General features: G+C 39.5%; 1 protein-coding gene across 4 annotated transcripts in view; it reads left to right on the top strand.

Moving 5' to 3' along the window:
* Window positions 1-24,413, top strand: part of DNAJB6 (DnaJ heat shock protein family (Hsp40) member B6) — a 90,557-nt gene that overhangs the window by 25,794 nt on the left and 40,350 nt on the right. For all 4 annotated transcript variants that reach the window (XM_074946274.1, XM_074946273.1, XM_074946271.1 and 1 more), the window contains exons 4-8: window positions 2,312-2,371; window positions 3,820-3,930; window positions 12,496-12,627; window positions 13,296-13,437; window positions 18,076-18,146. In XM_074946274.1, coding sequence (XP_074802375.1) covers window positions 2,312-2,371; window positions 3,820-3,930; window positions 12,496-12,627; window positions 13,296-13,437; window positions 18,076-18,146 — 516 coding nt within the window. The remainder of the gene's footprint in view (window positions 1-2,311; window positions 2,372-3,819; window positions 3,931-12,495; window positions 12,628-13,295; window positions 13,438-18,075; window positions 18,147-24,413) is intronic.

The following is a 24,413-nucleotide window of genomic DNA, read 5'->3' as shown; positions in this document are numbered from 1 at the left end:
GAAAAGTTCTGCTAGAGCAGCACCATCCTTTGTCTAGTCTGCCTCTCAAAATAGGGCCTGGTTTGGTAGGCTACAGACTTGTTCACCCTGCCTCCTGTTTTGGTTTCTGGTGTCTAATTTATAAGGGCTAGGCAGAAACTTTCTCTGTGGGCAACTTATTCCATAACTGTCATCCTCTAGGTTTCTTGCACCTTCCTGTGAAACATTTGCCTCTGATCGTTGTTAGGGACAGGATAATGGACTAGATGGACATCTGGTCTGATCTGGTACAACTATTCCCATGTTGCACTAAGATGGTTATTTCAGTGTAATGTAGCATATAAAACTTGGTTATTTTTCATAACCAGTCTGCGCAAATCATACTGTTGATATCCACACGTCAGGTACTGTAGCTTTGATTCAACGTGGCTAATTTAACCCAGGAGAGAGGTTGGAGATTTTTGATTTAGTTGGGGATTGGTCCTGCTTTTGAGCAGGGGGTTGGACTAGATCAGGGATCTCAGACTCAGATTACCAGGAGGGCTGCATGAAGACTAATACATTTGGCCTGAGGGCTGCATCACTGACACTGCTCTGCCCCGCTTCTTCCCAACCCTTCCCCAAAGTCTCCACCCCCTCCCTGCCCCTATTCCAACCTCTGCCCCAAATCCCCACCTTTTCTCCGCCTCCTTCCCTGAGCACGTGGCTCCCCGCTCCTCCCCCTGGAAACCCCTAAGTGCTGCCAAACAGCTGTTTGGCACCGGGAAGTGCCTGGAGTTAGGTAGAAGAACGGGGATGAGGCGTGCTGGGGGGGTGCGGCAGGTGAGGGGAGCTTAGCAGGCCGCAGCAAAAAGCTCCGCGGGCCACATGTTTGAGACCCCTGGACTAGATGACCTCCTGAGGTCCCTTCCAACCCTGAGATTCTGTGCTTCTGTGAGATGCAATGAATTCTCCTATAATTTTATTCATTTTGTCATTACAATTTTGAACAGAGATGGGTTTTGGCAAGAGTAGTTCTGTTAAGGATTATCTATGCAAAGAATATTTGACTGGTAGACACTGTGCCTGTAGTTTCAAGAACATGAAGTTCTCAAAAATAAACATTCTGTTCTGCCAGCCCACATGCGGGACTTCCTGTCTCTTGCCTGCTGCTTTTTTCTAGGTTGCCCAACTTCTTGTTTCATTGGTTGTCTTTCCCTCTTTTAACAAGCTATTTAAAATACTCAGGTTTTTTTCTTCGGGAAATCACTCTATTGAAAGGTAGTGTTGTAGCTAATGTACAGACTTGTGAAGCACCTGAAGCCAGAAGGAATTCATAGAGCTTTCAATATCCAAGAGATAATTTTGTCTTGGACTTGGATTGTGAATGGTGGCTGGTGCCTATAGAAATGGTGTCTTACTAAATTCTTTATAGTGTCCCAATATGTTAACTGTTAAAAGTGATTGTCTTCAGGGGAAAAAACACAGTCCTGAAGTTCCTGATCAGACTCCCATTAAAGTCCAATGAGAAGACTACGATAGGTGTTGGATCAGAGTGTGTCTAGTTTTGTCAAATGCTCCGGCAAGTCTCTTGCTTTCACTTCCAGAATAGTGTCTGAGCTGCTGGAGCAAAAAGCCTGATGTTCTACCTGGCAGAACTCTTCACTCTGAACTTTGATTACTGAGACAGCAGCCTGAACTCTTATAATGCAGACTTTGATTTACTTCTCTCCTCCCCCACACTTCCCCTCCCCCCCCCCCCCCCCCAAAAAAAAAAAAAATTGCCCTGGGAAAAGACTACTAACAATGAAGTTGCATATCTATGGACTCCGGAATATGGCAAGCAAATAATTCATCAGCTTTTTGTGTGTGTTAAATGGCCCCTCCTTGACTTATGCTCTTTTCCATCCTGCATCCATATCTAGCAGTCTTTGAAAAATGCCTTCCCACAATCTGATATCACAGTGGCGAAGTCTCTTACCAGTTTTGTCACAATGCGTTTAGTTATTTTGCTGAATATACAAACATGAAGACCATAGGCTTCCTTCCAAAAAAAGAGCTACCTTTCAGCATATTAAAGCATCTCTCAATGGAAGTCGTGAAATAGAATGGTGAACATGACACCTTATTAGTAGCTACTAGAACTAAATTATTGACACTTAAGAACAGTTTTTTCTTCACCCGCAGTGCTTTGATGATGATTAGCAAAATATTTGTACTCTGCATTTTCTGTAACAAACATGGCTTAAATAAACTTTCTGTGATAAAATTCAGCTGAGTACATTAGTGATGCATACTGCATTTCTCCTGCTTCCAAATGCAGCTTAACTGATGTAATTAACTTTTTTTGTAGCTAAAAAACGTGACATCTATGACAAATATGGAAAAGAAGGCTTAAATGGAGGAGGTGGAGGTATGTAAACTTGGCATGTTTTTTCTTCCATATCATCTGAATGATTTTAACTGTTCCACTCTGCAGACTCATTTTAGTTAGATTGGTTCATGCTCTGAAAAGCATTTGTAGCCATAAGAGCTAAAATATTCTTAAATGCAATTAAATTATGTAGAAACAGAGCCACTGGGGATGTTGTGTTAGCACATACCATAGAGTAGCAACTTGACATGACCCCTGATAGGACTAGTTCCAGCCAGTGAATTTGCCTATTTAGTCCAAAACAGTATTTTAAACATGTAACAGGAATTAGTCTGTATAGTCAAAGTAAGTGAGGAAAAGCAAGTTAGACTCTAACTTGGCCCAACATTTAAATTTTGAAAAGTTTTTATAAAACATAAGACCAAAAGAAGAGACTACAATTTTTCTAAAATGTCTTTGTTATCCGTTGCTTTTTAAACAAATGTGACATTAACCTGCAAAGCAGAAACTGAAAGTTTCATTTTTACTTGGTCATGTTTGTTTAAAAAAAATAATAATAATAAAGTCGTCTTTTTGAAAGACTATCAGGTAGTCAAATAATAAATCAGAGGAGAAACTCTTCCCAAATTCTGCTGGGAGAGTCTACAATCATAAGTATAGTCTTAACAACTGAAATGTCTAATTTTAGCTTGTATTTGCCAAGTGTAAGTCAGAGATTCTTTGTGTAATATAAATCAGTGATTTTTCAACCTGTTCGCCAGGCCCCTGGGGGTCTGCAGACTAAGGTTTCCAAAGGGCTCTGCACCTCCATTCAAAATTTGAAGGATCTGCACAAGAACGAAGGTTGAAAACCACTGACCTAATTCAAAAGCTGGCAAGTGAGACTATCAAATAAGCCATCACAAGATTATACTGATTCAGAAGTAAAGATGCACCAGACTTCAACACCAACAAAGAGCTTTGATTTTTTTTCCAAACTCCGACAATAAGACTGTTCATTTTTAGTCAGATGTGTTCCTTTAAGTATAATGAGAAATAAATATTGATGTCTAGAAACCTGCAGAAGAACATAAATGATAGAAGTAACTTGTAGGCTACTGTTAACTTTAGGGATATCTAGCAAGTGACGGGAGGGGGAGAAATTGAAACTTTGTTTAATAAACTACAGATGACCTCTTTGACTGTCCAATTAGTAAAAGATGGAAACATCCTTTGCTGTAGAAAAACTGATTACAGTAATTCTAGATACAGTAGATCCTTTTTAGCAGAATGTGAGAATTTTAACATGAAAGTCTCACTCAGCAGTATTAAATGTGGTTTGAAGAATATGTTGAGAATCTATCCAATGAGCCAGGAATGAACTATTGTGGAAAAACTAGAATTCTGTGTTAGAAAATATAGCAACACATACAGCTTATACATACAACTCAAATATTTTGTGCTTCTGTAGTGTGAAGAGTTATGAAATGTGACTTCTTTTTCTGCAGGTGGAAGTCATTTTGACAGCCCATTTGAATATGGATTTACATTCCGTAACCCAGAAGATGTCTTTAGGGAGTTTTTTGGTGGAAGGGACCCCTTCTCATTTGACTTCTTTGGTAAGTCAGCAGCTTTTGGGGGGTAGTGGTGCGTCTGAGTAGTGGCTAAAATTCATCTCTACATAACAGATGTGTGTAATTTGACTTTCACCGGAGTGAAAACTATAAGTGATCTCTTGGATGTTTTAAAAAGTCTCTTTTTTTCACCTGTCTCCCTCCTTGCTTTTTGCTGTTGCACGTAGGGTTTTGTGGTCAGTTTTTGCTCTGTCAAGGTCTGATTTGTTTAAAAATAGTATATCAAGTTTGCTATCGTCTTTCTAAAAGAAGAAACTAATAAATCACACAACAGTTCTGCTTTAGTAAATGTGGGTTGCTGTCTGTATGGCGTAAAAACACTTTCTTCCCAAGTCTGGTGCTGCATGACAGTCAGAAAAAATGACACCCCCACCACCAAAAGAAAAAGCATAAGCAATACCTTCCGAAGCCTCTGGCTACCATGGAGTTAAAGAAAATAAATAATTAGCGGCAAACAAAGCCGTTTAAAAAATACTTTATGCTTGCCAGCATCATGTCAATGAACTGTATGCTTGTGAAGGCACCCTCGGCCATACAAAAGATCTCAGCCAAATTGCTATGGATCTTATTCAATCTCTGCAAGTGCAGCTGGTTTCCCCTTTTGATCCATAAAAGGAACACATCCTGTGTTCAGCCTTTCACTCCTGGAACTGCCTAAAGGAACCAGAAGGAGTAACATCTTGAGGATTGCAAGAAGAATTCTCTGCCTGTTTACAGACAAGACATGTGAAACGAGACCTCCTGATTATTCCATAGAGCTGAAGAGGAATTAATGCAACACTACTGCAAACAGTAGGTGACTTTTATGATTAACTCCAAAATGGGAAAGGAGCACAGATCATTGTCTTATCCTAGGAATCTTTGAAAAAATTCATTAGTGGGTCAGAGGAAGCTTGTCTACTACATGTTCACGATACACATGTACAGTTAAGGTTGAGTGTGCAGTGGGAGAGATTTGTACCATGAATTTGTTTTGAGAGCAGTGAAGCTTCCCATAAACTAACACGTATGCCCCAACATCTTTTCACAATCTTAATCAGAACCCATTTTTCCTTCCTCTCCCCATGCCTTCCTATTTACATATACGCCAACACTATGTAAGCGTATGAAAGATAAAGCTAGATTGACAGAGGCCAGTTTGTTTCCCGGAGATTGTGCCGAGTCTACCAAAACATGCAAAAATGAAGAAATCCTGGGAAAGGGGGGACGCTTGTTTTCTAATGCTTTAAAGAAGAGGGAAATGTGGGTTTTTTTTGTTTTTTTTTTTTTTTTAATGGCCTTATTTCTTTTACCTTAGTTTTTAAGGCGGAAGAGAGGCTTGGATTCTATCTGTGTTGATAATGGAAAAAAACAAATTTCAGTTCTTTCAGAGATGAGCCCCATTGACCTGCAGGAAGAAAAAAAGGCTTAGGTGGGGGAGAAATGAAGAGGAAAGGGAAAGGAGTCAGAAGATTTTAGTTTCCTATTCAGAAGCTAGGCCCCCCCCCCCCCCCTGTTTTTTGTAATTGCTCTTTAGATTCCCCTTCCTCCACTTTTGGGTAGGAAGTGTGTTCTGCTTCTAGTGAAGGAGTGAAGCTGAAGATGACAGCTTTAGTACTGGCAACACTTAAAAATGATCCAGGAGCAAAGGGAGTTACTTCCAAGTTGGGTACTGATGAGTGGTGTAGTTATTTCTCAACTGTTGAGAGTATGAAATTAAGTAGTTAAACTGAGTTCAAGGAATCATATGACTAACTGCAGCATCCCTGTACTCAGACTATTTCATTTCAGTATAATATATAGAAAAATAACAGAGTAAAAATGCTTAAACACATGGGATCTTCATTTTAGTGATCAGCTTCTAAAACAAAGTATCCATAATTTGAATAACTGTTCAATACAAATATTAAACCATTTTGTTAGCATATAGAAGTCATTTATTATTGCCGTTTTCCTATTTAAGTGGCCAGATAATGGGGCCACTTATAAAGGAGGAAGAAGTTTATAGGTACAGTGACTTAAATTTTTAAGATGACATGCAACTTCATTGACATAATATACTGGTAAGTGACAAAGTAGCTAAGAATGGTGAACTAACTTACTAATTGCAGTGGGCATGTTTCTTTAGATTTCTACTCAGTGGTCATCAGTTGGCTGCCTGAGGAGTCTAATGGAGGATCAAAGGAAGGGTTTGTGGAGGAAGAATATAGTGGAGGAATGGCAGAGAAATCAGCGGAGGGGCTGGAAGAAGAATCCAGTGGCGGAGGGGCTGGAGGAAGAACTTGGTGTAGGATAGGCGGAGGAAGAATCTGATGAAATATTGGAGGAGGGATGTCAGTGTAGGATTAGAAGAGTGGAGGGGAGGAGCCTAGTAGAAGATCAGAGGGGGAATTCTCTGGAGAATGGGAGGAGGAGCCCTGCTGAAGAGCTCTTAGTTAAAACAAACTTTATTTTTAAAAGAGTGTTTTGATTCCTCTTTACATTGTTTCTTTACTAAGATGGATTGTGGGAAGAAGTGTAACAAATATTTTCACTATCAGCACTTCAGCCCTCTGGATTCAATTTGTTCTTCAGCTCTCAATCACAACAAGACCCACAAAAGATTAACTCAGTGTTTGTAAAAATCTGAATACTTGTGGCTAAACGTACAACCAGCAATTGGGTTCTTCATATAAGAAGGTGAAGATTTGAGATTCAGAAAAATCACAAGTAGTTTTGAATACTTTTCAGGTAGGAGAACAGCCATTTGCAGATAAGTGTGAAACAGCTGTGTTTCTCAGGTTGGGGTAGGTAGTATACAATCACAAGGTATTCAAAGACTATCTTGTACCCGGAAGTATGTTTTGGTAGACTCTGCATAAAGTCTGTAAAATAAATTGGCCTCTTCTGTCAACCTAGCTTAATCTTTCATACACCTATGTAGTGTTGGTGTATATGTAAATCGTCTCCAACTTAAAATTACAGGAATGGAAAAGGATGAGGTTTTAGTTGATGGAAGACCTATAGTGACAGCTGAACACAGCAGAAGAATGTAAAAAATACATTTGATAGAAGCAAAACTAGATGTGGTGGTGTATGAGAGAACACTGAGGAACCATTTCCAAGCATGTGCAACACTAGGGATGGGATGGTCTACAGAACTATATCTGTGGTCTTCCCTGCTTCGCCAACTGAGGCCACTTTAACACCTATATACACAATATGTATTTTTCTTTGGCTCTTATGAGTGACTTAAGGGGGCAAGTAACCGTAGCCCAGCTGCCCAGGGCCGAAGCCCTCGGGCTTCAGTCTCAGGCCTGGGCCGCAGCAAGTCTAACACCAGCCCTGGTGACCTCATTAAAATGGGGTCACAACCCACTTTGGGGTCCTGACCCACAGTTTGAGGACCCCTGGTGTAGCCCAATAGCCTGTCTTTTAACAGTGGCCAGTACAAGGTGCTTCAGAGGGAATGGCCAAAACGGGGCAGTTGATTAAGTGATCCACTCCTGTCATCTCGTCCCAGCTTCCAGCAGTCAGAGGTTTAGGGACACCCAAGAACATGGTGGTTGTGTCCTTGACTATCTTGGCTAATTGCCATTGATGAGCCTATCCTCCACAAAGATATCTAATTTATTTTCTGAACCCACTTGTGCTTTTGTTTTTTCACATCCTATGGGCAAGGAGGTCTGTGGGTTGACCGCGTTGCGTGAGGTACTTTGGTTTGTTTTAATTTCATTGGGTGACCCCTAGTTCTTGTGTTATATGAAGGGATAAAAATAACACTTTTTTTGTTTTCCTCAACACCATTCATGATTTTATAGACCTCTCCCAGGCCTCTCTTCTAAGCTGAAATGATCCTGTTTTTTTAATTTCTTGTTTGGAAGCTGTTGTATATTCCTAATTTTTGTTGCCCTTCTCTGTATTTTTCCAGTTCAAATTTTTTTTAGATGAGGTGACTGGAACTGCATATAGTATTCAAGATCTGGGTGTACCATGGTTTTATATAGTGGCATTATGGTAGTAAGAAAAAATATCTATCCCTTTCCAAATGGTTCCTAACATTGTTAGGTTTTGAGTGCCTCTGCACATTGAGTAGATTCCCACCTGCCCCTGCCCCAAACTATCCACAATGAGTCAGATTTCTTTCTCGAGCAGCAACAGCTAATTTAGACCCTGCCATTTTGTATGTATAGCTCGGACTTTTTCCCAGTATACATTACTTTCCATTTATCCACATTGAATTTCATCTGCCATTTTGTTGCCCAGTCACCCTGTTTAGTGAGATGGTCTAGTAACACTCCAATCACTGTGTCATGTGCAAATTTTGCCACCTTACTGTTCAACCCCTTTTCCAGATCATTTATGAGTAGGTTGAACAGTACAGGTCCTTGGGGAACCTAACTGTTTACCCCTTTCCATTGTGAAAATTGATAATTTAGGAAACAAAAGTAGGAATATCTTTTAATCAGTTCCATGAGAGATCCTTCCCTCTTATCCCATGACTGTTTACTTTGCTTCAGCGCTTTTGGTGCGGGACCTTGTCAAAGGCTTTCTGAAATTCCACGTACATTATATCAGCCAGACCACCCTGTCCATGTGCTTCTTGACTCCCTTAGTGAATTCTAATAGATCCCCTTACAAAAGCCATGTTGACTCTTTCCCAATGACTAATATAATCTCAGTAAATTTTTTATTTTTTAGGAGAACTATAAAACCTAGATTGTACATATGAGGGGAGGGGCTTGTACATAATTCGGTGCTCCCCTGATCTATACTACTGTCTGAAACCAAGATAAAATTACATCTGTCCACAACTTATGTATACATTAAATAATTGTCTTTGAATTCCAAAATAGTTGAATTTCAGTAGCTTGATGCTGATTACAGCCAACAATCAGTATGTTCTGGAAGCATGCATAGGCTCTGTACAAAAGCAAAGGAAACAAGTCTCTGAGCTTGCAATTCTAAGAAAACAATTAAAATTGAGGAGGGAAAGGCAATATTATGTGCAACGTGATCATAAGCATGTCAAGTTCCATTTTTTACAAATATGTGCTTGTTCTGTGTATTAGACTGTAATGTGTCTTTTGGGTGGCACTTAAAATTAAGTGAGAGTAAGGCACTGGTGAAGTGTGCATGGTGTAATCTACAGGGTTGAAAGTGGAGGACTAAGCATTAAAGATGGGGAATGAGGTCTGGGCAGCTTCAGGGTTGCAGCGATGGAAGCGGGCAGGGACGTGGTGGGGGGGGAACACCCGGAGTCTAAATCTACAGCTATCTTAAGGACCCTGTGTTGGCATAGCCCCCTAGAATAGGTGCAACCTGTGCTGGCAGAAGGAGTTTGTTCTTTTGGGGTCAGAACACCACCTTTCTTGACAGTGTTAGCTACATCTGTTGAAGCATTGTCCTGTCAACATAACTCTGTCTACACTGGGGTTTATTGGTGTAGCTCTGTCAGCTGAGTGTATGGTGGGGTGTTTTTGGTTTTGGTTTTATTTTCACACTCTGACACAGCTTTGCTGATATAATTTAAATGTAGGGTAAGCCCATGTATCATGAGTAGTGATGGCAAGAGCCGGAGACTTCCATAGTCCATCTCCTTCATGCTTCTCCTAGCTTGTGTTGCTGTTGTGACCGGGATAAGGAGATAATGGGTCTGACACAGGTCACCTGTAAGTGGCCAATGATGCAGTGGATTTTAAAAATATATAGTATAGCTTTGACATGAGTGTGTTTTCTTTTTTTTTTTATTTTAATGCCAGGTAACTGAAGATAAACTGGACTATAAATAGAAAGCATAATAGTGGGCAGTAATATAATATAGATCACTTGTATGCATGAGTGAATGACCTTCATAACTCACTAGTGAGTCATTCTCTAACTAGCAGGAATAAATTGGACTATAGCACTGTTAACTGCAGTGGCTTTATTTGCTAGCTAATATGCTGGAGTGAGACTCACATATGCTAGTCTTTGAAATTACTACTCCAGGAGTGTGATGACTTGGCACAAAAATATTATTAGAATTTAATATTTCCAAGAGTTTGTCAGATTTGCTAACGCACATATAGTGTTAAAGGTAACCTACAAAGGATTTTTTTTTTTTAAACATTGAGGTTGTTACAAATCTTTGGGGTTTTTGATGGAAAAGAGAAGCTGAAAGCCTTTTGGGGGAGAAAAACAATTCCTATATTTTACCTCACAGACCAGACTATAAATTTGTATTCCTTGGTTTTGTGGGAGGACCAGTGAGAGTTGTAAGGGATTATTGTGAGTTCTTAACATCATATTTGATGGGGGTAAGAGTATTGGTGCTCTCGAACAAAGGCTTCCTTTATTCAAAATGTGTTCATTTTGTCATTCATGTTAAGTAGGTGTAAGCAAACCAAACAGAGGTTTAAACTGTGGTTAAAAATCCCATTTCCTTTCAGTTCATCTTTTTTTTTTTTTTTTTTTTTTTTTTTTTTTTTGGAACTTGTAATGTAGTCATTTCACTAGCTCTCAGTAATCGGGCTTCCAGCCGAGGTGGGAACTGGATTTTAATGGGGGAGGGAGAGAACCTGCTCTTGGTTTCTGATCTTCATTTAAAATCAACTTGGAATTCTAATTGGTACAGTGATTATTCTCAATTCACTGAAAATGACAGTGGCCCAGATTCAGGAAAGCAAAGACATGTTTAACTTTAGATATTGCCTTCAATGGGACTTAAGTATATGCTTAACTCTTATCCTGCATGAGAATATCTTCCATTCTCTGCAACATCACACTGAGATTGGTTTTAGAATTGGAAAATTCTATAGTTGAAGAAAATATAAATGCTATTACAGACCTCGTATGTTGGAAAATAACTTCTTACATTTCACTTTTAAACTATTGTTTTTGCAACATTACATTTTTCAACAACATTTCATCACAGGTCAGGCTAACATGCCTAAAACTGTTCTGTAGATAACTCATATTTGTAAAATATTTTGTAAATGTTGCCAGTGTCCTGTGCTGTGTAATATAGGTCTTGTAAAGTTCTGCTGCAATGGGAACTGAAATCCAACATAGCTTACGTTCAGCATTAAAGAACTCCACCTTAATGGTACATTGTGTAAATCATGGTCCTGCAAAATGCTGATGTTATGCTAGTATGATGTAAAACTCAAACTTCAGTTTCTTTATTTGTAGTATGCTAGTGGAATTTCCCTTTTATCCTGACACCTCTTCTGTAACTTTCTATGAAGTAATAACTTCCATATAGGTATTCCATATTTACTTATTAGTCTCTGACCAGTGTTTTATAACCATAAAAAATCATATTTGTGCCAGGGAATAGAACCAGTGGCCTGCCAGTTTATTTTTTTAAATCCAGCTATAGGCTTTTGAGTTTAAGCACTGGCTGAAGGACATTTTGAAGTTTAATTTGTGCGAGTCCCAGCACCTTGAGATTTGGCAGTTCGTAGCCCCAGCACCTCTGGGCTTGTTACACCAGTTATGAAAGTGTGTGGTTTTTATTAAAAAAAAAATAAATAAAAATTGCTTGAGCCCCAGGACCTCTTTCATTACAAATTAAGCACTGCCTTCAGCCCTTATTTTTTTTCTTCCCATAAAGCTCTTATTGTCCGAATTTCCTCTTAAGCATCTAACCCTCCAACTAGCTAACTTAAACTAAACTAAAACATTTGCAGATCCCTTAAAGTTGTATTATGACTATTTTAATTCCCGGTTTCCAATACCCTTTAAATTTCAGTCTTAACGGAACACTAACATACGTTGAGCCTGTCTTAAGTAGAGTCGTGGTGGGCGTGGTTCTTGGATAAACCTTGAATGAAATTATACAAGAAGTCTTGAATATTTAGGGGTTGAATCAAACTTAATCACATCAACAATATTAAGTTTAAGCCCCAAAACACAGCTTGACAGACAAGGTGTTCTACGGAGAGAAGGGCTTCTCTTGCTGTAATTTCAGATGTTTGACATTCTGATGAATAGCAAGCAGATAGACCTCATTTCTTGATAGCACAATTAAAGCAAAGTGTGTTTTATAGTTAATGGCCATGTGAGGAGACAAGTTCTTAATTACCCAGATGTTAACTGACGTGAATTTGGTATCTAACCTACATGAATTTGGTATAAAACGTGGATTTTTTTTTGTGTGCATATATGAACATACATAGCTATTGTATAAGGTTTGATTATATAGCATAACTGGTGTGGAACACATTTCTCGGCTGAAAAGTGAATTTCTGCATGTTCCCCCTGATTACTCGTCATTTGCAAACTGGCACAGCACTAAGGAAGCAGGACTTTATTCTCAGCATGCCATTACTTTAATAATAGTACTTAAAGTTCTGGAGACCAAAAAGAGTTGGGGGTGTGTGAGTAATATTGGTCTCTTACAGGTATCAAAGGAACACAGAATTGCTATACTGAATCAGATCTGTGCTCAGATATTCTGTCAGACAGTGACTAGTACCAGATGCTTCAGAGGAAGGTGCAAGAAATTTCCTTCTCTACTAGAAGTCCGCATACTTATTAAATATAGGAACTACTGAATAAAACTGATCACTTCAACCTCCTGTATAAAAACCTGGTTTTTGTTTGTAGAAGATCCTTTTGATGACTTATTTGGAAACAGACGAGGTCAACGTGGGAACAGAAACAGAGGTGGTGGGCCATTTTTCTCTGCATTTAGTGGATTTCCTGCATTTGGGAGTGGCTTTTCTTCATTTGATACAGGTAAATATTCTAAAGCGAACTTCAAGCCAAATTTAATATTGCTAGAGAGGGAGTTTCTCTGGAACAGTAAATTGGTACAATGCAGTTAAAAAATCATATACAATACTGAGTCCTGTTACATCTACCTGTAGAGTCCCCTAGTTTAAATAGAGCCGCGGTATTGTAAAGTATTATTTGATATAGCTAAAATCTCATGAAAAGAGAGCGTAAGCCCTGTTAGAAAGAAATTGGCTCTATTCTGCTTTTTGGTCTTTTACTGACACCATTACACTGGACAAGTCTTAACCTCTCAGTACATCAGTTTCTATATCAGTGTTACTTGCCTTACCAGGGGGTGTGTTCAGTGTTCTTGAGGTCTCCAAAAAAGGGACTGCAATAGTGTGTGCCTTTAAACAAGATTATGAACTCCAAGTGCTCTCAATTATTGGAGCCTAGTTGAATGCTAAAGGCCTAGTTTTTGCAATTCCACTTGAATTCAGTGGGAGTGACCGTTACCTAGCAACTCTGAAATTGAGTAACTTTGGTATTTGAAATTGGGGAGCTACAATTAATAGATCAAAATTTGATGGTCCAGCAGACCTTCCTAAAGTAGAACAGTTGTTAAACGGTTTCTGATGAAATTATGTTTACAGTGCTTTAGTCAAATACTTATCATGTCTTCCCCCCAGGTTTTACTTCGTTTGGTTCACTGGGACATGGGGGCCTTACTTCGTTCTCCTCTACGTCATTTGGTGGCGGTGGGATGGGTAGCTTCAAATCGGTATCAACTTCTACTAAAATAGTTAATGGCAGAAAAATTACTACAAAGAGGTAAGTGATATAAACAAGATAAATGTTGTAACAAAAACGAGGAGTCCGGTGGCACCTTAAAGACTAACAGATTTGGGCATAAGCTTTCGTCCCCAAATAAATCTGTTAGTCTTTAAGGTGCCACCGGACTCCTCATTGTTTTTGTGGATACAGACTAACACAGCTACCCATCTGATACTTGGTACCATGCAAGTTGTTGTAATAGAATTCGTCAATATTTTTCTGATAACTTTCTTTACCCTTACTGTTTTGGTTTCCCAAAATGTAATAACTTAGATATCCAATTCTGTGTGAATTGTAATGCTAGACCTATTTGATTCTCTTTTCTTTCCCTGCCATTACAGGATGGTTCCCTGCTACAGTATATGTAAGGATGCAGAGGTTGGGCAAAAAGTACCTAATGCCCTGTAGCCAAGAGTTTATTCAAAAGTGGGGAAAACCCTTAGCAGCAGTATCCTGTGTAGCCTAATTGATGGATTGGTGTATTGATTAACTTCTTTTCTTTCACAGTAGTTGATAAGGGTTCAGTTTCTTGAATAGCTACAGCATCAGGAAGATTACCAATGTTGTTAGAATGAGACCTGAGGAGTACAGGACAAACAACTAAAGTTTATCACAAGTCCCTTTTTATTAGCAAATCTACTAAACAGATAGGTAATCCCACAAACACTGAAATACAACAGCAGATAGAGTGTAATGTGTTTAGCCCTGTAACTGGCATCACTCACATCTTCTGCGGGGATCCCCACAGTGTCGGTCAATATACTCATCTTCATTGTCATTGTTATCACCAGTGGGAGTCATCCACGGCATGTAGATTAGAATACAGTTTTTATAATGTGTTAGGCTGATGCCCACAGGGGTTCATGCATATTTATGAAGGTTTCCACCCCTTTTCCTCATTTGAACTTCCATCTCCCACTACCTTTGGAATAGCCTATGAAAAATGGGACCGTTTGTTAATTTTCCTTATTCTATTAATATTTACATTACTGAGTCACCATAACTTGTGGCTAGCATACTGAAATGGCTTCAAAATCCAAAAAATATTATAACCAGCTTTCACTAGTACGTTACAGTATATATTTCCTAAATAGCAGAAAGTTTAGCAGCAGTGGAACAATTTTATGATATCTTGTGATGTAGGGTCATTGCTATCTTGTGACAAATTTTGATCTAGGTCACTTACTGGTTAGTTGCTTTATGTCAAGTGTGTCTTTAGTCCTGAGGCCTTGTTTGGCTAAGCTAAATATCTTACAGGCCTGAGGGCTATAGGCCATGTTACAACATTAATTCTTTTATTTCCCCTTTATATCCTGAATATATGTGATCTCTTTTTATGCTTGGGTATACTTGCTGAGAAGCTCAGCAACCTGTCAGCTGCTGGGCAGGGAGTGGATACTGGGATTCCCAAAATGCTGCTGTCATTGGAACTTGCTCAGGGGTGATGCATCTTTTAGTATTGGCTTTTAGCTAGTAAGCGTCTGAAAACTGAAGCCCTCCTCTCCAGGCTGCTGGAAGAGAAAAGGAGTATGCTCTTGCTTTCCCTTCACCAGTGGAGCTACTGATTTGGGTATTGGGAGGCCACTGTTCTACTCCAACCCCAGCTTTCTGGTTGTAAGTAGCATGAGAAGCGTAGCAGATGGTCTAAGCTATGCTCCAACTTTCCCCAGCCTTTGTTTTGAGTTGACCCTCCCATCCAGTAGGCTTCCCAAGCAACATCAGTGAAAGTGAACTTTTCAGTGTCCCTACTGACTGTATGGATTTGAAGTGCAGATAGTCTTGTCTGATCTGTCAGGTAAGCTAAGAGCAGGAGTTAAGGTTCTCCACCAGGAAAAACATATTGCTCACTACTGGTGAGTGAATGTTCAAACACTACACACATCAGAACCTCTCCTCACTATTTTACACCAGTCCTTGGGGAAACCCTCTGCAAATATGAAGTAGTGACAAAATACCATGCAGTAAATTAAGGATATGCATCATAACTGTAATTGACAGTTGTCAAACTGAAGTGTTCTTAGTACTTATGAGGTCTCAGCCCAATGAACTATACTAATACCACGTACTAAATCTTTAAGAAGTGGAGCGAGACCTCTAGGTTTTTGTTTGAATTATGCAATCTGTAAACTAGCAAAAATGCAAGGTTCTACTGTATAAGTTAACTGGAGAGGTGTCCCTTAGAACAAACCTCTTGACACATTTTTGTAATTAAAGTGAATTAGTGACAGTGCCGAAAACCCAATGTTTTTTGGTATTTATGCAGTGTCAGCTGGACAAATACCATGACACAGAAATTGCAGTCCTTCCTCCAGTCATTGAGCTACAGTTTGCGTTCAAAATGATGCTTGGACAAGGCCTGGGTAACTAGATAGGCCTTGCATCATGCCCTGTAAGTTAGCAAAATCAAGCCCTGCCAAACCCTTGTGGAAGAATTTCAATAGAGCAGTGGTTCTCAACCAGGGGTCCTTGGCCTTTGGCAGGCCATGAGCAGGTTTCAGGGGGTGTACGCCAAGCATGGCCAGTGTTAGACTTGCTAGGGCCCAGGGCAGAAAGCCGAAGTCCTGCTGCATGGGACTGCAGCCCAGAGCACCCAGCCCCACTACCCAGGGCTAGGGCTGAAGCCAAAGCCTGAGCAGCTTAGTTTCACAGTTCCCCCTGATGTGGGACCCCCACGCAGTTGCTTACTACCTCCTAATGCTGGCCCAATTATTGTGGCACAGCTGGGCTGTGGAGTTTTTATAGTATGTGGGGACCCTCAGGGAAAAAAGGTTGAGGACCTTCTGTCAGCCTGGAGGAACTGACCTATCTGGACTATGAAGTAGAAAGTCTCTGCTGTTGGCTGGGAGGCTGTCTCCGTGTCTGTAATCCATTACATAACTTTACCCATGGCTTTTGTAACCAGTTAAGAGGCAGTCATCTCAACCACTTAAAAGTAACATGGTACAGTTTGTGTCCACACAGCAGCTTTTCAGTCCTCACAACTACTTCATATGGTCAAACCATTGTATAGTGGGTTCTGGGAAAATCTGGACAGCTGTTTCATAGTGCATCATGAAGGAATCAATAGCTCAGAAGACATTCAAACAGAAAGCAGGGCAGTACCTCATGTCGTGTCCTGTTGCATAGACTTGGGAAGAACAGGCCAAATTAATTACTTTATGCAGACATGATTAGAAGATTCTGTCCACAGAGCAAACAAGTGTGGCTAACTGCTTATAGGAAGACAATTGTTTCAGTCTAGGAGCAAAATGCTGTTAGCTGACATGGTGGTTAACAAAGTGGTAACTCTCTACATGTAACAAACGATGCTTAGAACAACCCAGGCCACAAACTTGTTACAAATGTTAAGGTGCAGGGTGGACAAGATCTCTATCTTTAAGTTTAGTAGAAATAAGACTGAATTGCTCCCCGAAGCCGATAAGAAGCTGTGCAACATACAGGACACAGATGTACTGTGCTCAACATAACTAGCACTCTGAGAAAAGGGATGATGTTTGAATGATGACAATGATAGTATACTTTTGAAAGAAAACTACCATCTTGTGACCAAGCGAGGAAGAGTTCCTGGCCACTACTACTACTTACTTCCTCTCTGAAATTTGGGTATAGTTATATAATTTTAAAAAAAACCCAAGCAAACATTGATCAGTCGACATTGAGAAAGAGCAGGTAGTTGTCTTTGGAGAGAACAGAGTGCATCTGCCTGTTCATCAAACTTCCTACAAACCACAGCAACTGTCTCTGATTCTTCACTGAGTAGATCCTTCCTCTGTCGGATCATCAAAACAGAATTCTATCACTTGATTTATGAAGTGAAAAGCTTCTACATATTTCTGTACTCTAAACACAGGTTACTTACGGATAGTATGTAATACAGACCAGCCCTAAATATGGCTTATGTTTGTGCTTTGAACAAGCAATTATAATTCAGTGACAAGGGAATAAAATGGTTTGCTTTGCAAACCCAGAATTGCACATTAAACATTTTAACAAGGGGAGGTAAACCCTACATGCATTGTCAAGATTGCCTGCTGAAAACCAATCAAGAGATGCAAAAGTTAATCCTGCTTGTGAACCTTAACTTGGCCATGTTAAGCACATGCTGTGTAGCACTATTTTGGTGCTGTTGCACATGTTCTCTGTGGTGGTTCATCCTGCTTAACTAAAACATATCAGTGTAATATTGTGGGGAAAATATACACCATAAAACACACTATGCTGAACACAGCTGTCGGAGCCTGAACTGCCACAGTTCCTAACTACTACTTTTAACTGAAACTCAAAACTAAAATTGCATATGATGCTTTTTGAATGGGAGGGTGGGGAGAAAAGGAAAGAGATGAGAACTTCAGCCTAAGAGGAGAACTCTGATTATGGAGAATAGAGTGCCACTTCAGCTGCAGTGACTAGGAGTCACTTCCAGAAAGGCTTTTCAGTGGGGTGGGAAAGAAGACGCTAATTACTGTGGCTTCTCCACTGTTGAATGTGATCACTCACTTACTGCAGTTGCATCAGCCAAGCTTTGGCCCTAGACTTGGCAATGTATTTCATTACCTAAATATCGACATGTGTGGTGTACTTTGATCATATTGAAAATGCTTTAAAACTATGATTAAATGAATTTTTGTCCTACAGAATTGTTGAGAATGGACAAGAGAGAGTGGAAGTTGAAGAAGATGGCCAGTTAAAGTCATTAACAGTAAATGGTAAGGAGCAGCTGCTACGCTTGGATAACAAGTAATTCAACGCACGTGTTAACAGAAATTTTAAGCTATAACAAGCACCATTTGAGGAGTAACAGGAACATTTTTTTGAAGATTTCAAACGAACTCTTTCAGTATCTGTACTTAATCTAAAGTATTTATAAACAGCTCATCGGAGCTCATGGTATTTGTCATAGACTTTTGAGTTAATTGTTGGGACCACATCAGTAGGACCATTTTTTGTCCTTAAATTGTTGTAAATTTCTGTATGCACTTTGCTTTTTATTAAACATGATCCAAGGTTAGCCGTGATCCTTCAGTAGTGCTAGGCAAAATGTACACTAACCACTAGCATGAATCTTGCTTTTCCCATTTTGTTTGAAATGTGAGCCAACTAGTAGTTTGTCTGCTGTGAAATTAACATTTCAAGGATGAACTCTTCAATAATTTCAACTTTTTTTTTTAATATTTAGTAGTGAAAGATGTTAATACGTTCCTAGTAATGCATTTCTGGTTTAAATAAATTAAGGATGTTTTCTAGTTGTGCATGAATGCCAACAACTTAGTAAGTTCTGACAATGTTTAAATATGTAATGTTTAAGCCTAGGAAAACAACAAAAAGTAAAGCTGGTGAGCTGGGTCTTTTGTCAATTGCTAAATTCAAAATGAATAAATGCTGATGTTTGTGGTGCATTCTTTCATGGATGGCATTTGTAGCCGCCTTGTGTCTGTGTGATTTGGGCAAGTGGGGAACCATATTTTGCTTTTCAACACCTGCTTCCTTCAAGCTTCAGGCCGAGGGGCTTTTCTTTGCAAATGTTTTCTTCAATGTGACTGAAAACATGGCTTGTAGTTTCCTTTCCAAACCTATATGTGAAGTATCTATCTATAGGGTGTTTTCCCCAGAACTGGCTGGATAACTGTCACTTCCCCCGAATGTATACATTTCAACTTGTCCGAAAGTAATACTCTGCATTGTCTTGTAACTAAGATGTCGAACACAAGTATACAATATCTCTGAAAACACTGCATTAAAAGTCCTTTTCTTCATATATGGGGCAACATGCCCATCTGTAGATAGACTTCCACAAAATTATCGATATCTGTCAGTAAATGAAAAGCAAACCTAAAATACCTATATTAGCAGTGTTTTTTCTAATGTTCTGGCATAGATGTAAAAGGAAGAGTAACTGTGATTCATAAATGTCAGCATCTTCAAAACTGAGTCGTCAAGGAAGTGAGTAACTATATAAACCTGCTATTAATGCGGTGTCTTCAGCTGCATAGACTTGAGTACCATTGGTTTACACACTTACTAACCAACATTAAAAATGCAGAAAAGTGCCTACTTACATTAATGGAATGGGGAGTGAGGCAAAGTACTAATTTGTAGATGATTTGTAGAAAATTTATAGTTTTGTTTTGTTTTTTTCAAAGCTAGGCAAAAGCAATGGTTTGCAAGGCTCCTCTATGCCTGCTTTATATAGTAGGTATTTATGCTCATTCATCAGGTATTTTGTGCACTGGGTATTTATGTAGAAGTGATGCATGTGCAGTTTTATGCATGCAGCTAGCTCTGAACATCTGGCCTACTGTGAATCATTTAGGCTAGTTTAACTTCCAGATATGTTATGTAAAACCTCAAAGTGTATGGTTTTGAAGTGATCAGTTAATCCTTTCTAGAGAATACTGTCTGTGATGTTACACTAATGAATGTCTGAGAATTAAAGTTCAGGAGGTAGATGGAAAAAATTGGCAAACTATTCTTCAGGATAACTGATTCAACTTAAACCAAGAACAAATAACCTAACAAATTGTATTAATTGTTGGTGACTGCAGTGAGGTTAAACACTGTGAGGTTACAAAATTTTAAATTTTTCTCCCCCTCAATTTTATAGTCAAACAATTAAAGAGGGTAGGAGAAGGAATGAAATATAAAAGTTATAGTTTAAGGTTGGGAGATCAAAAGGTATGTACATTTTTAAAGTATATGCCAAGACCTTGTAATAGAAGCTCAAAACTTAATCTAGCAACTCTGCATTGTTTCCTTGTCAGTTTTTCCTCTCTTGCACTTGTTGCCCAAAAGATGACTAAACAGAAAAACAAGAAGTTACTTAAAATGGTTTGAAATACATTTGTAATTAGGTCTGAAAATGTTAGCCACAACACACACACACACACACACACACACACACACACACACACACACACACACACACACACACACACACACACACACACACACACACACACACCCCTCTACTGGCATGACTTCAGTGTGTTACAACTCCTACCTGTGAAATACATGTGGCTCTTCATTTAGCTGTTTGGCATAAGCTGAGTTGTAAATTGCATAGTGAGAGCTTAACATGGTGACTTCATTTACGACCCAGTCTGGATGGTGCTTTCTCTGCCTTCAGACTTCCATAGTTGATGTTTTCAGTGGTAGGCCCCGTGTGGTTATGGAACATGGCAACATTGCACTCCTCAGGTAAAAAGAGAAAATAACCCCCCCCCCCCCCCAATAAAAAAAGCTGGCCAGTTGGTCCAATCACTCTAATTAGTCAATCAGTAAGACCTGCACAGTAGTTAAAAAATAAAAACCTACACACAGTCATCTGAGGGAGTTGACCCTTGAACCAAATAACTGTTTTTGATTTGGTCCCGGTTCTATTACTTGACTGGCAATCCCACTTCCATGTATAGTGGTGTAAAGACTTTAAGGCTCCACATTGTTTCAACATGCAGAGTGCTGTTTCAGAATCAAGTCATACTTCTCACTCTTTAATTGTCACTTGCTGTTCATTCTGGATATAAAAATCAAATCCTGACCTCCACCCCTTCCTCCCCCATATAGATCCATTGTGCACCTGCAACACAAGGGTGTAAGTTAGGCTTCTGTGCCTGAGACCCTGTGACTGCATGTCTCTGGTAGCCTTACTGTGTTAGAATTGTCTCACTACTGTAATACAGAAATACATGGCTATTTTGTGCTCTGTTGAAAACCCACTTTTATTAGGACGCGTTTAAGAACTTTGCATCACTTTTCTTACTAATACATTCTTTTCATGCAAGACCTGCTCCTTAGGAGTGAAGGGTTACTTCGGGCACCAAATTTAAAGCCTCATTAACTTTCCCTTCTGCATGGCCAATAGAAAAATTTCTAGTAACTGGTAAACTTTTTCAGTGCTAGCAGATATCTGTACAATGCTTTATCAAATGTGTAGAGTAAAATGGGACTAAATGGAAACTTGTCCTCTTAAAGCTTTTTGCCTAAAAGTAAGAAATTTCATGCAGATAGAGAATAAAATGCTAAATATTGGACATCTGAAAAAGCAGGGCAGGACATATGCTAAGATTAAAAAAAAAAAAAAAGCTTCCTTCAGATTTAGAAAAATTAGAGGTGGTTTCTAGGACTACTATCCTTTCTGTAATCTGGACTTTCATACTTTTCAGTCTATCCATAGCATATAGTATTCTACTAATGCTTTTACTTGGTGAAACATCTCAGCCCCTTCTGTGCAAAACTAGATAATTCTTCTTTACAGGGCAGTAATTTAAGTACTGCATGTTATACTATATAATATGTGGGGGGTTGGATTATCCAGCTTTCAGTAGGACACAGTCACAAACTGCTTTATAAACTAATGGTTTTGGTTTTGTCTGAATGTATTTAGGTGGCAACATACTATTTTGTTAATCTTTGAAATTTGTTTACTGAAGCAGTCTTAATTTGTAATCCATAAGGAATCTAAAACACACTGAGCTATATGGTGTAAATGACACAGCTCTGCACATATGTTGTATAACATAGTGTTTGGGCTGCAGTTATAACTCTGAATTAAATTGTTTTGTCTAGTCAATAGATGAAATGTCATTTTACCATGGGATTGATGTCTAGCATGTTTCAGAAAAACTTGTCCCTGCTGCAGTTTGTCATGTCCTACAGTAACAATAAATTGTCACTGTTTGCAAAGCTACTGATATGAAACTTTAACTTCATAAAATTCAATCAAAAGTCAAGTCAGTAATAGCTTGACACCTTCCTGTCTGTGTTCATGCTCATATTCAACTTTCCTATTTGTGTCTGCCTGGCTAAGCACAGTGGGTTTTATGTAAAAGTGATGCTTCTTAGTGTTGTCTGTGGGAAGCAGCTTTGGTCAAGGAGGTTTGGAGACTCGAGTCTCTAAGTCTGCGTGTATCCTGTTGTCATAGTGAGTGGATTCACGTCTCCTGCCTCAATTTTTTCATCAACGTAGGCATAATACCCACTTTCGAGACTGTAATCCAAGTAAAATGGTTATACCAGGGTTGTGTTACACTTGTAGTTAAGGTTTATTTTAAGAAAATATAGGATGGCATTTTCAAAAGCACTCAGCGCTGGCCTAGCTAAGCTTCCATTGACGGTGGTAAAACTTCCACTTAAATGGAAGAATAATTACCCAGATTGAGTATTGGGAAGACACACCTCTTGCATCAATGCTTAGCACTGCTGCTTTAATAATAATAAAAAAAAATTCCACAATATGGATGCATTATAGGTATTAGTTATCCTGCCAGCAAGCTGCAACCCTGACTTTAAGGCTTATCCCTTTTTAAGGGAAAAACAGTTGAATCTATCTATTCTGTCCAAGACTTGTTTACTTTGGAACTGAATTGTGACAAAAATTCACTTCCTAGACTACCAACTATATAGCTTGCTTCTTATCCCTGGGTTTGAAGTGACTACAAGTAAAAGGTTTTCACCCCCTCATTCAGTTCTCTTGGCCCACCCAAACCCTTCAAATAATATTAAGAGACTTAGAAAATGGGTTTCTCTTAAAGATTACTTGCAAATAGGGACTTGTATTGCTTTATTGCTAAGACCCAGAAAGATCTTAGACTTTGGACTGTTAAGGCCTGTACAGTGCACATGCATTACGTGAGGTTGTCCACATAAGATATAATTTATCTTCAGGCTTCTAATTACAGTGGGATTTATTGTTTGTTCTGAACTTGGATTTAGTAAAACTCTCCCATTTGTAATAAAAGGGAATGACAGATCAAATTGCCTCAATGCACTTCTTTTGAGTTTGGCACCTTTTTACAGTGATGCTTAGCTCTGTTATCTGCCTTCACTATACAAAGGGATTATTCCTGCCTTCTCTGCTGTGCTATTTTTATTATATTTAGGGCTTGTCTACACTACTGGCTGGATCGATAGGCAGCGATTGATCCAGCAGGGGTCGATTATCAAGTCTAGTGTAGATGCAATAAACCAATGCTCTAGTGTTGACTCTGGTACTCCACCTCAAAGAGAAGTGCAAGGGGAATCGACGGGAGACACTCTCCTGTCGAGACACTGTGGTAAGTAGATTTAATTACATCAACTTCAGTGATGTTTTTCACGTAGCTGAAGTTGCATAACTTATATTGATCCCTCTTCCCACCACCCCCCTCCCCAGTGTAGACCAGCCCTTAGAATGCAGTAGTGCTCAAAATGTGCTTCTGGTTTCCTCACACAGAGGAAGACTCTGTCCCATTCCTGAGGCAGTACCAGTCTAAAAAGGCAAGGGCTGGTGGGTGGGAGTGCAGAGAGACAGCTCATCCAAAGGATGGACAAAATGGACAAAGATAAATAGAAGATTTAGGATTAGTCTACACCAGCAACTTATATCAGTATAACTACATGGCTCAGGGATGGGGAAAATCCACACCCCTGAGAGGTCAATATAACTGCATCGAACTGCCAGCGTAGACAGCACTGTGATAGAGGGCTTCTTCCTTTTGCCCTAGCTGCCACCTCTCGGGAAGGTGGATTACCTGCGCCAATGTGAGAAGCTTTCCTCTCAGCAAAGCTAGTGTCTTCACTGTGGCAATGTCTCGACTACAAAATTGCCTGCCTAAGTTTTATGTCAGCATACAGCCATTGTAGTTAGTATGTTGCTTGTGCATGTGCACACTTTGCTCGGTGGTGGTGGTGGTACGTCCTCACCAAGAGTGCTTGTGTTGATGTGCGGTACACCTGTGGGTAGGTAACCGACTGTGTAAATCACTACTGTCCAGTGCAGGGTGTTTTGGGAAGTTTTTGCAATGACTCATTTTGGCCCCATCAGGCATATAGGGATGACTGGGAGCATGGGGTCCACAGTGTTCTCCATCCTATAATTCTATCTGTATCCCACAGTATTTTTGCACCTTTTCAAAATCTGCACAAACCTTACTGTCTGCTATATCTGACAGAAGCTCGGAGCCTGCACAGCTCTGCACTATTGTCATGAGCATTGCAAG

This window comes from Natator depressus, chromosome 2 (genome assembly GCF_965152275.1).
Source record: "Natator depressus isolate rNatDep1 chromosome 2, rNatDep2.hap1, whole genome shotgun sequence".
NCBI classification, from domain to species: domain Eukaryota; kingdom Metazoa; phylum Chordata; order Testudines; family Cheloniidae; genus Natator; species Natator depressus.
The sequence above is the reverse complement of the archived record's forward strand: the minus strand, read 5'-3'. Positions and strand labels throughout refer to the sequence as shown.